The 12,417-nt window shown below is 40.1% G+C and overlaps 2 protein-coding genes across 3 annotated transcripts; both read left to right on the top strand.

Moving 5' to 3' along the window:
• The first annotated feature begins 254 nt into the window (after nt 1-254).
• ndufa11 (NADH:ubiquinone oxidoreductase subunit A11) lies at nt 255-9,676 on the top strand. Of its 2 annotated transcripts, XM_079349625.1 has the most exons (5): nt 255-259; nt 5,171-5,273; nt 6,303-6,395; nt 8,882-9,004; nt 9,501-9,676. In XM_079349625.1, the coding sequence occupies exons 2-5, from the start codon at nt 5,195-5,197 to the stop codon at nt 9,611-9,613; spliced, it is 408 nt and encodes a 135-aa protein (XP_079205751.1). In that variant the 5' UTR covers nt 255-259; nt 5,171-5,194; the 3' UTR covers nt 9,614-9,676. The 2 variants fall into 2 exon arrangements, with proteins under 2 accessions (XP_079205751.1, XP_079205750.1); XM_079349624.1 differs by lacking the exon at nt 255-259 and having other exon boundaries at nt 5,162-5,273.
• mrpl55 (mitochondrial ribosomal protein L55) lies at nt 2,581-4,700 on the top strand. Its single transcript, XM_079351034.1, has 3 exons — nt 2,581-2,930; nt 3,267-3,438; nt 4,276-4,700. Exons 1-3 carry the CDS (start codon nt 2,890-2,892, stop codon nt 4,423-4,425), a joined length of 363 nt encoding a protein of 120 aa, XP_079207160.1. The 5' UTR covers nt 2,581-2,889; the 3' UTR covers nt 4,426-4,700.
• Nucleotides 9,677-12,417: the final 2,741 nt, after the last annotated feature.

Here is a 12,417-nt window from a genome sequence, read left to right as displayed (position 1 = left end):
AAATGTTAATAAAAAGATTGGATCATAGTTGTTTTTCAGAAAAGGCACAAACCCTCCATAACTTGTGAAAAACAGTCAATTGCTGCACCCCGTAGAAGGGCGTGGCAACAGCATATCGTCAAACTTGGATGTCTATGTGCACCCCTTTTTAACCTATCCAAAATGCCTCCCCATAGAGTTTTTCTTCTTCTAGGTATATCCATGACAATTTTTATGTATGTTAACCATGTCAGGACCAATAATCTACCGTTGTGCTCCTTACGATTCTACAGAAAAGGGCGTGGCCCCTTTTTTTGTATTTTGAATGGGTTTGTGTTTAGACGCCTGAAATAAGTTCTGTGGTTGACACAAGCTTAAGAGATGTTGATGTTTTGTTAGACCCTAAAATAGGTTAGCTAAGACCCCCACTTGTGAATTTTAAAGTTTTTACACGTACTTAAAACGGCAGTTGCTAAAAAGTAGCTAACTGAAACTACAGTGGTTGTTGCAGACATTAAACGTCATCACGCCGGGAACTCTCTTACTATCCCTCCTTACAGCCTCTGGTCATGTTTTTCAGAGGTCTAGTAAATATTAGGTTAATAAACAACATATTAATCTACGGTTTCGCAAACTTGTCAAAGTCACTGATTAGATCGATGAGGAAAAACAGTTGTGACGTCAAAATCAACTGACTGCGGTGTAGTTTGCTATAGCATAACGTTAGCTTTTCACTTCTCTCGACTGCATTCACTCTTCAAACTTCATATAAATGGTGTTCATCTGTAAATATTATCCCGCTGAACAAAACAGCTATGCATCAGAAACGTATTTGACACAGATCTTATTTTCGGCAATGATCCAAAATCCAATGAAAAAAATCCCATAGGCAAATTCCCGTAGGAACCACCGCCGCCATTTCTTTCGTGTTGGCCTGCAAAAATATGTCATCACTATACCAGTCTATTGACTCTGGTGCTAGCGTAGAGCAAGGAGACCCAACCAATGAGAGCAGGAGCCTCCGCAAATGTTCATTGTGCCGATGCATCGCCAAGTTAAATGCGTGATGCATTCATGAAGAAATTATTGTCACACCACCTCATCATCACATCACAGTATCATCCTTCACTTCAATGAAGCTGGCGAATCATTGTTGTTATGCTGTTGCATATAAAGACCTGGAAAGGACTGAGTCGTGTATCCTTATTTTCTCTCTGACTGGAGCAACTGTGTGGATGAAGCATTTTCAGATTAAGATTTGGATTTCAGAGAAATGAAAGCACTTCCTGCCATGTTTAGACACCTTACATCTTTTTGTATCATGCTCTCATACTCTGGTGGCAGTTCATGGAATGTACAGGTTTCTGTACCTCATATATGTCACTTTATTTAAATTGAACCCTCTAAGTACCTTAAATTAATTAAATCCAAACTAATAGTACATGCCTGGTAAAGGGACTTGAGCTTTAATAGCGCTTTTCTTGTGTTCCAAATACTCAAAGCACTTTCACACAGCAGGTCACACTTACACATTCAGATCTATCACACACTGTTGGTAGAGGTTGCAATGTAAAGTGGCCAATAACCATTAAAAGTAGCTAATCCCATTCATATACATTCATGTGCCACTGAAGCAGCAGGAGCAGCTTGGGGTTTAAGTGTCTAGCCCTAAGGGCACATGAGCCAGTTCTCTTAAAATCATTCAAGAATGGACACAGAAATTTCGAAAACAAAAAATTCTGGTTTGTTTTCTTGTGTATTCATTCAATATGATGTTGTATTCTGTTTTGTTTTTTGCTAAGATTATATTTCCCTGAGTTATCTGTGTTTTTTCTACTTAAAGGAATTATGAATATTTTGCCCTACAGTTTTAAATGTGTATTCACGCCAATAAAGTAAAAAAAAAAAAAAAAAACAACCGAACAACTTTTGACTGTGGCTTCATCTCAAGTCCCTTTATTAGCAGTCTCCTCAGTCCTCAGTCCTCGGCCAAGCCGGAAGTAGTTCCAGAGCCGCCATGTTAAGGATCATCTCAAAGCTCTTATCGCGAACGGAGGCGAGAGGAGCGAGGAGGCAGATCCGTGGAGCGAAATTTCTCGACACGAGCAGAGTTTAATACCAGAGAAAAGACGAACATTAAAAAGACGCTAAACAGGGTGTCGGACATTTAAACAGATTATGGACATCAGTGGGTCTTTAAAGAGTCTGTGTCTGTGATGAGCTGGGATTAAAACGAGTCTGACAGTCTGAACATTAACAACCAAATATGAAGCTCTATAACTTCTAATCAATACATCCTTCATGTTCTGTTCATCATCACATGATGATGAGGATGACAGTTTGATGAAGAGGAAGTCTGTCAGTCACAAACACGTTTTACATTCACACTTACTTATCTTACTTATTTTCATTATTTAGATTCTAATCAATCAATTTCAATAATACAGTGCGTGTTTGTGTGAACCTAAACAGCTGTTAGGCTGATTGACAGCTGAACGATCAGCTGATGTCGCGTCATGTGACGCTGTCGAGGAAAGGACGTCTCATGTCTCTCAAAACTGATTTCCTCGGTCCTCTCTCCTCGGCTTCGTTTCCTCCGTGCATCTCTGTTGGGCGGGACTAAGACGCAAGTGGAGGAGACAACTTGGAGGACACTCGGTGCAAATAAGACACTTGAAATCCAGCCCGTGTCAGACATTTCACTCCGAGGTAACGCGTGTAGTGTCACACTGATTTAATCCAGCAGGCGGCGGTAAAGCAACACTAACTGATGACAGCTGCCATAAAAAGCAACAGAAGAAAATCTTCGTCTTCTTCGACCCTTTGCTAAAGTACTTTAGCCCATTTGACTGCTGCTGCTGCTAAACAACTAATAAACACGTTTGATTGGCTGATTCTTTCTCCGCCGACATGTTTCTGAAGCTTTGTACTAAACGGACTTTGTCATTATGGTAAGACTCACATGAAATGTTGGGTGTGTAGTCGGGTTTCTGAAACTGTCTATGGGGTAGATAAGGGTCAGCATGGGTCACATTTTATAACTCAGCTTTAGATATAACCTAATAATAAGGTAAGCAGAGTTAACTTGCTATTTGAACTTAAATGTCCATTACTTGTATGGAGATGACGCGGTCCGTTTTTAAACGTGCTTTGGCCGTACATCCAATGTGTCAATAGTTTTTCCCCCAGTTGTATGTACCAACAAAGCTTGTTCAAGATCCACAACAGTGGAAATGACTACGGGAAACACTATCAAAAAGTAACTGTGTTTTGTATGTGTTCATCAGGAAAGTCCCGGCATCTCTGCTCCACAGTCAAACTCCTCAGCTGAACTCCAACAGGGCGGCAGTGGTGCGCTGTGGTCGTCAGAAATATGAGAGACAGTACCCTGTGATGCTGGTCCGGCCAGATGGATCTACAGTCAATATCAGATACAGTGAACCTAAGCGCCTCCTCTTGGTTTGTACACTATCTTCCTGACTCCCTGCTCCGTTTAGGGCTTCTAGTTTGTCATTAATTTGTGGCGACAGAGTTAGAATACATTCATGTAAAAATCAATTTAATGTTCAGCAAAGTTATACTTATATATTCTATACTGTTAATATGCCTTTAACAACAGTCTGATAAATTGCTTTTGTCAGCAGTTTCAAATCCGTAACACAGGTTGATCTATGTTTACATCTTAGGTTGCTACCAGCAACAATTTGTCCATGTCACAAGCAGTAAAAGCATTAGGAATAGACTTGGATGAAAATACAGTAGGATTCCAGCAACTTACTATTTAGGCTTTGCAAGTCATGATGATGATACTTATACTAATCATACACAACTTTGAACACATTTAAAAATGTTATTTTGATTTGTAGATTAAAAAAGGTTTTCTCAGTTAGACTATATTTAAATTGTTCGACCTGTCACTGACACATCCTAACCTTTAACCCTTTGCGTTGTTTTTGTGGCATTAGACATTTTTAGTCTTTGAGCCGAGACTATAATAACCTTGATAACCATGAAAACCATGATGTCACTTGATTACTTTAAATTCTATATCTAATACTCTACCTTTTTCCATTTACTTTAATTACTTTATTTTTTCATCTGATGCTCTGTCAACAGTTTACTTTTATGTAGATTTTAATGACATGTTGAGACATTCTTACCATTTATAAATAAATATAAAGTCACATTTTGACTACAACTGTTTTTCAACATCCTGCCCTAACCTGTCCTTGTTAATATGTACAGCATATGATCATAATAATTTACATTTATTGTTGTTTCTCTTTCTTTTAAAAGATGCCAGTAAACCTATCCACTCTGTCTGAAGAAGAGCGTCGAGCTCGACAGAAAAAGAGAGATGTAAAGAAAACAGTCAAACAAACAGCTGTCCAATATGAAGATGACTTCAAAGCTGACAAATACAGCCATTTCTGGAAGAAGAAATAATGATTCTGAAAATACAGCAAACACGTCCCAGCATCCCTTCAATAATTCTCAGTTTATTATTCTTTTATCTTTTTACACTTTTGAAATGTTGATAAAGACTTAAGTTGTGGGGCAATGAAACCCAGACCTAGTATATTTTAATTGCAGTTTGACAAAGAACTCTACATGAAGTACAGTAGTGCTACACTTCTTCAAAGTGTAACCTGATGTGTAACCTGACAAACATGGACATGTAACTTTGTTAAATTAATAAATATTGTTTTGTGCAAACCTGATCTTGTTTTGTTTTCTTGTGGACAATACCAGACCTCCATCTTCCTATCAACCTCTAATCTGCTGTATCTGTGGTCGGACAAAAAAGAGCCAAGCTCAACTGCAGTCAGGATGCATGGCTCCAGCCACTATGTTCCCCTTTTTTTTAGTATTTATTTTACATAGTTTAGTGATAAAGAATATTTTACGGCTGGATCATTTTTAACTCTTTTTTGTTTCTACTTATGTTCCAGGGTCACAATTTATTAGGGGTTATCCTTTTGCTTCACCCCAGTAAAGTGAAGGATACTTCGGCCCTGGAGCAGACAGTCTCCTCTGTGCGCTCTGACTACGGTCTGAAAGGCTGACAACTCTTTCACTTTGAGTTGCAAGCCACAGCTTTCTACTATGCTTTCCACTAGGAGGCGGTAGTGCATCATACTCATCCAGGAACTTCCCATGAATAAGGTTCTCGCGAGAGTTGCGCTCCTCACAGTGTGTCCTTGCTAAATCCGCCATGGGTTACTGGGACCTACAAGAAGGAAGAGACTGCGTCGAAAAAACATGGATAACTACCAAAATAGCCACAGCTTTGGGTGAGTATCAGCAGGGGCACAACATGACAGACCGTCGTGCCTTGTTGCGATTCTGAACTTACTCTTTAACAAAGTGTAAGTGTGCTTCATGCTTTGAGCTAGCATGCTAGCCTAGAAATGGTTGCAGGTCACCGTCACAATATAGACAGCAAGAGCTAAACAAATCCTGCTTTTGTCACAGGTCGGCTTCCAAATAGCATACAGTTATATCTAAACATCTAAGTCTAATCAAAAGTTATTGCTGCTAACATATAAAATAAACATGATCACTGCTGCATTGGAGGCTCTTTGTAAACATTGAGCTGTGTGCCTGGTACAGTTTGAACAGTCCTTCATAATTTATTTGGTTATTAGCCGCCTCTGTTCTTTATTTAAAGTTTTAGATGACATGCTCAGAGTTGAGGAACACGCATGCTCAGAGTTGCCAAGGAGTGAAAAGTTAAATTTTGGAATTCATGAAAACTGAGGGTAATTTAATTAAACTGTATTATACATGGTTTACTTCTCTGCATGTAGTACACGTGCTAAAATATGTGTTTTCAATAGTCTTGTGTTCAAGGCTCTAAGATGCTCATTGGTCAACAGGGTGTGCTCTAAATTCTGTCTTACCAATGACATTTAGATCTTCAAAGACATCTGAATTCAGGATTGTACATGTTGGAGACATTTGCATTCAGAAACTCCTCTAATAAACAAATATGGTAACCACACATCTCTCTTAAAGCATATTTACCTCACTGTTATAATACAGGAGCAACGAAAAAAGAGCTTTATAACAGGAATGGAGGAGCGCTTGGAGGAGTATCTGCAGCTGGATATGCACCTATTAAACAACACTGTGCTAAACTATGAGCTGAAGTCTCCATAAGGATTGGGTTTGTTCACACCTGTAATTAAAGCTATCCACTTGTGATGTGATCGCCAAGAAGGTATGCTGATTCCAGATGTAAACGGGGATATAGTAAGCCCTAAATGAGAATTTAGAATTTATTTTGATTTCAAAATTGCATCTGTGTCTTTTCGTTTCAGGCCTGGTAGGTTCAGCCTATCACATCGTGGCATTCCAGCCTGATTCTGCATTGGCAGCGTTACAGAGGGCCTCTAACACAACTGTCACCATGGGTAAATAATATACACTTTGACATTCAAACTTTGTCTTTAGTGTCATAGTTCAGCTCAACTCTATGAAGTCTAAAATCCCGATGCTTGAGAGTACAATGAAAATGTTTTCCCTTCTTGATACATAAGTCACATTGAGAAGCTATGAAACTGTTTCAAGGTATTGGTTTTTTATTATTAATTTTGTATTCATAACTTGAAATAAAGGCTGTCTATCATTATCGATGAACTTTCTACAGTCTTCACACCATTGAAGAGAGACAGTAAAAGGTAAACAGAATATCTTAATAGTGGGTGAGAATAGGAAGATAAAATAAGATTAGGTCATCAGAGAATACATGGAGCATTAACATTGCCTGGCTTTTGGCAGTGTTTGTTTTCATTCCAAAAGTGATTGTGGTCTGTAAATGGGGATATCATATGTTGAGTCTTTATCTGTCATTCACAGATTGAGAGGATTTAAAAGAAAGCCGATTTGTCCTCTTCCATTAGAAAAGATGTAACGTACATTTGAATTATGAAGATTGCAAGGTGTGGCTATATGAACAAAATGACTGAACTGAACCTTTTTGAATAGGTTTTACTCGACCCACAGAAAACTGCAGCTGGCCAAGTAATTGACTGGCCTGGGTTTAAAAAAATCTTCATAAGAATGATCTGATTCATAAAATCCATAAAAAGATTGAATAGGCTGTTATTCCCTTTCCCCTCTTCCATTCAAATCAGTTTTGTTTTTGCGATGTCTGTGCAGGCTGTGTCGTCCGTTTCAGGCTCTTGTCTCGGTTTCTCATTGGCCTTTACATGACAGCTGTCTGCAGATTCAGCCTCTGATTGGTTGACAAAGCCACAAGGCAATGATTCGAGCTGAACTGTTTTCTGATGGGACTTAAGTACATTCATGCAACTGCTTTTGGATCATTTTTCAATGTAAACCTGAAACTTTTTGATAACTTAAAGGGGACATATTATGAAAAATTGACTTTGACTGTGTTTTTGAATATTTTTGTGGGTAACCTGAGAGTCTATTGACCCACACAATTTGGAATAAATCCATCCAGTCTTTTGTTCGTGGTCTGCATCGTCGTCTTATCACACAGAAAGGTGCTCTGTTTTAAATTTTCTCAGTTTGTGACATCACAAGTCGGTTAGTCTGGTGAAAATCCCCTCCCCTGGTGTCTCCTCACATGGACCCCTCCTCCAGCCTAAAGCAAAACTTTTGCATAGGTCCGCCATTTTTATCGCCTCTACAGAGGAGCAATTTCTACTGGGAAAATTCAGGGTGTCATTTCATTTAAAGAGACACACACATCAAAACAGAGTGTTCTGAGAGAGCTGGTCTCCACAGGGTCACAAAACACCTCTGCTGCTTGATTCATGTTATATTTGACCAAAGCACAGCACAGATGTTTCATTTAGAGCACAGGGGACTGTTTGAATAATATGTTGTCTTTCAACTTTTTATTAGATAGATAATACTTTATAGATCCCCAGAGGGGAAATTCGGGCATTGCAGCTGCAAGACAGAGAAGTAGGTTATTCAAAGTCAAAAACAGAAAAGCTAAGATGAATACAAAAGCAATTGGAGGTATTTGTGTTTAATAGAATATACATAGTGAGGTGAACTGTACAGGACAATTAAGAAATCATGTGCAGTGAATGTCAGGTTGAGGTGACCAGTGATGATTTAAAGTGACTTGTGTGTTCGGATATTTTTTTCTCTGATAAGCAAATCATATTGAAACATAACTGGTATTGTCACCTGAATAGCCATAAATTAATCGATATCGTATTGAATCTGGAATGTAGACAATTTGTATCAGTATCAAATTGATTCAGACAATCAGTGGAGAGAGCCAGATAAGTCTTTTAAATTGGACTGTCCTTGTCCCCGTATTCCAGCACCGTCTGTCTCTTTTAGCTACTTACTATTGGAACTTCTTCTGGTTGTCCTTTTACATCACATGGCAAACGATTGACATCCAAGTTGGCAACACACTTGTTGAATGTCGAACTGTGTAAACATGGACATCTTTCAAGCTCTGTGCGTTTTTCCTGAAACAACATAAACTCACTCCTCCTTCCACTCATTTATTCTTGGTCAAAACCTGGCATAGGATCTGTGACTATGAAGAATGCTAAACCAAAGAACAGTACTGGATGTATTACCTGACATCATACTGTATGCTTCCATACTAAGTCAAGTTAAAATGTTGTACTCTTACAGCTCCGTTTACATAACTCATATCATTTCATGTCACTTTCTGTCATCACTTGTCATTTTTACTTCATGTTCTATTTTTTGTCACGTGATGTATCTTATCTGTGGTTAATTTTATTTAATTTTCTTTTTTGTCCTTGTATTGCTGCAACTTCAACCCCTCCACCTTGAAGGATGTGTTTTTCTCAATGTAGAAGTATGTTTTATTGCGTTCTGTTTATTGAAAGAAAACGTATTATCCTGATGCATGTATCCATCTGTGTTGTACCAGCCACCATGGGAGCCATCTTTGGCATGGCGACGTGTCTCTCTGCTCAGGCTCGTGAAGCCCCTGATGACCCAGTTAATTACTTCATTGGAGGCTGTGCCTCTGGGATCTTCTTGGGATCAAGAAGTAAGTAGCATACCTTAGTCATGGAGGAATCTGTCAATCAGGGGCGGCTCAGTCTGCAAGGACCTGTGATGGGAGCCGGACCAGGTCTAGAAACGGGTCTGGTAGCTGGAAAGGTGCCACTTCCTGACAAGGCCGTAGATAGCTATGAAGACACCGAGGTCTGGACCTCAGCAATTCTCCCCACAGGGGCTCAAGTGTTGTGATACAGAACAAATTGAAACTTTTTTAAAAACATGGATACCCAAGGGCTCAGTTAGGAAAAATAAAGCTGCCCTTTTATTCAGACCTATCTGTTTTTTTATATATTTATACACATCCATATTTATATATTTATACACATCCACTCATACAAGTATGCCTTTTCTAGAGAATGATAGTGCTTAGTAATTCAGATCATATTATTAGTGTTTGAATGCAGAGAAACTGTAAAAAGTAATGCTGTATTTACCTTACAGAGGCTTTACTGACTGCTGTGTGTGTGTGTTTCTATCTCCAGCCCACAGTGCTATGACTGGTACGTCGGCATGTCTTGGTCTCGGCACTCTGGCATTCTTTACCAAAGTGGGCAAGATGGAGGGATGGAGGCTCTCTGGACCCCCCAAACTATGAGAAAGATGTTCTAAGACTGTGTGTTGTAAAAGATTTAATTTAATAAAATTCCTGTAAAAATAATGAATTTGTAAATCCACTTTCTTTAATCGGGGGGGTGGGGGGGGGCAGGATGTCCAATTGTCTGAAACCACCCTAACCCTAGGGATCCTAGCAGACCTTAACCCTAAGCTTTCTATAATTTGAGTGAGGTTGCCTTTTTTTCTTCTTCTCATGGTCTCTCTATCTCACATTAGAGTTAAAGCATCGGGGAAGGATGTGACTTGTATGAGTGATTCAGGCAGTGTGAGGAACAGCATCAGAAACTTGGGGGGGGAAAAGGAGGTTACTGTTAGGAGGACTACGTGAAAGTTGGCTAGATAAAAGAACTAACAGTTGAGAATTTAATATAAACATTGCATGACAAAAAGGAAGAGGCTGGAGAAGTTACCGAAGATGTGTGCTTGAATGAGCTAGTAGTAGTAAATTGTTAATTTCAAATTTCTAGATATAACGGAAAAAGATATTTTAATTTTACATGCTCGAGTAATACAGACAAATATCTGTAGCCGGGTGGGAAACTGTTAATATAATCACCAACGCCACCAGATGGCACTGTTTCAATTTGGATAACCTCCTGCGGTTGCAATATTGAATGGAGTCCCAATGCACTGATTGTATGTAAAGAACATGTCACTGCATACTGTAACAGAACTGAAGGACAGTGAGATGTTTGGGAAAAGATGGAGCCGAACAATGGAGAGCCAAGGAGGTGTTTATTACAGTGGCTTATCATTTATCCACATGAGACACAGAAACATCAATATTAAACCTTCATTAGTCCTCTGTAATCTTTCATTCACTTCCTGGATTGACTCAGTCCATGGTCAGTACCCAAAGACATTTCCAGCATGCAGTATGGCAGCCTGTTGATCCTTGTCCTTCAGTGAACAACTAGAGACAGAAATGAGCTTTCTAAACATGTTTCCTGTGGGCCACCCTGCAGTAAGAGAGCCGTTCATGTCATGAGCTGGCTCTTAAGAAGAAGAAGAAGTTACACTTTATTAATCCCACGAGGGGAAATTCGGTTTTTTACACTCTGTCTAATGACACACACATAGGCCGAGATACACACTCATGCACAAACAGGGTTCCAGTGACATGCATTAATGGAGAGGTCTCAGAGTGAGGGGGCTGCCCACAGCGAGCGCTCCAGAGCAGTTTTGGGGTTCGGTGCCTTGCTCAGGGGCACCTCGGCAGTGCTCAGGAAATGGACTGGCACCTCTCCAGCTACCAGACCAATTTCCGGACTTGGTCCGTGCCGGGACTTGAACCGGCGACCCTCCGGTTCCCAACCCAAGTCCCTACAGACTGAGCTACTGCCGCCCCAAATGTTTTAAGGCCTAAAACAAGGGAAACAGACGGTTGAACTAAAAGGTGCAAAAGTTTCATCCAAAATGTACCAACGGTAACCATCATTTACACCAGGAGAGAGGTTTGTTTGTCAGTGAGTCACTCAGTTCCCTTATTTGCATCGAGTATCCTCCAAATTGTCTCCTCCACTTGCGTCTTAGTCCCTCCCACCAGGGATGCATTGAGGAAATGAAGCAGAGGAGGAATTCATTTTTAAGAGACATGAGACGTGCTTTCCTCGACAGCGTCATGTAAAGCGACTTTAGCTGATCACATTCAGCTGTCAAGACCCCCATAAAGTCTTGTTACTGGTACCAGAATCAGTTCTGAACATCCAGTTGGCACTTGAGAATGAAGCTCTGACAGGAAGTGGATCATTTGCTGTGATTTTCTGATGGAAACTCCTTTTGGTCTGTAAGAAGATAGAAATTGATAAGTCAGTGTAACAGGACAGTATACAAAGAACAGCTTGTTCAGTATTTTCTTCACCTCTAGGTTACTATGTGCTGACACTGTCATCAAGCATATGCTACAAGTTCCCCTGAGCTTCCTGCATCCTATTTGACTCAATGTGTGGAGCAACAAGATGTTGAACACCTGTACTGACTCTGAACTCCTTATTTCATCTTTCCATAGATGATAGGCTAACTGATGGAGATGTAAACTTTTATTGTTGTGACACAAATGACTCACAGAACATGAATTTATTAGCTGCACTTCCACCAACCTAACATCCTAGAACATAATATAATCAAGTGGACAATGGTCCAGCAGGTCTTAGTTGGAGCTAGGGTTGCTGTGTGAAGATATCACCATGAAGCAATATAACTGAACACATCCAGTCCCTGTCTACTGCAGCAGGACCTCTTGACTTCTCTCACTGCAGTAGATCACAGGAATCTGGTCTGCTGGTAGATCAGACAACAGCCATCCCACCACGGTCCCTTGTGACTTTCTGCACACACAATCACCACAGATAGATGAGTGGTCAGTTCTCTGAAGGTATCAAGGAGTCACAGCTAGTGTAATTAGTGTAGCACCTACAGTAAGCACCAACTGCCATCAGTCCTCTGTAGACCTCTTCTCTTCCTCTGACCAGCTTGCTTATATCTTAGATATCATATCTGCACTCTAACACCACTGTATGTGAACTATGACAGGATGTGAACTCACCTGTTGACACTATTTGTACCTGACATGCAGCTTTCTTAACAGTTAGCATGCTGTGAGTAACATTAAAGTGTGTATGCTGTACAGACTGTTAATAGTGTCTACTTCTGATTGTTGACCCCTCTCCCTCACACACACACACACACACACACACACACACACACGCACACACACGCGCACACACACGCGCGCACACACACACACACAAGTTTAGGGAGTTAACAATAGCTACTTAACTCATA

This window comes from Symphodus melops, assembly GCF_947650265.1.
Source record: "Symphodus melops genome assembly, chromosome: 8".
Classification (NCBI taxonomy): Eukaryota; Metazoa; Chordata; class Actinopteri; order Labriformes; family Labridae; genus Symphodus; species Symphodus melops.
Note: the sequence above shows the minus strand (reverse complement) of the source record. Positions and strands in the feature narration are given on the sequence as shown.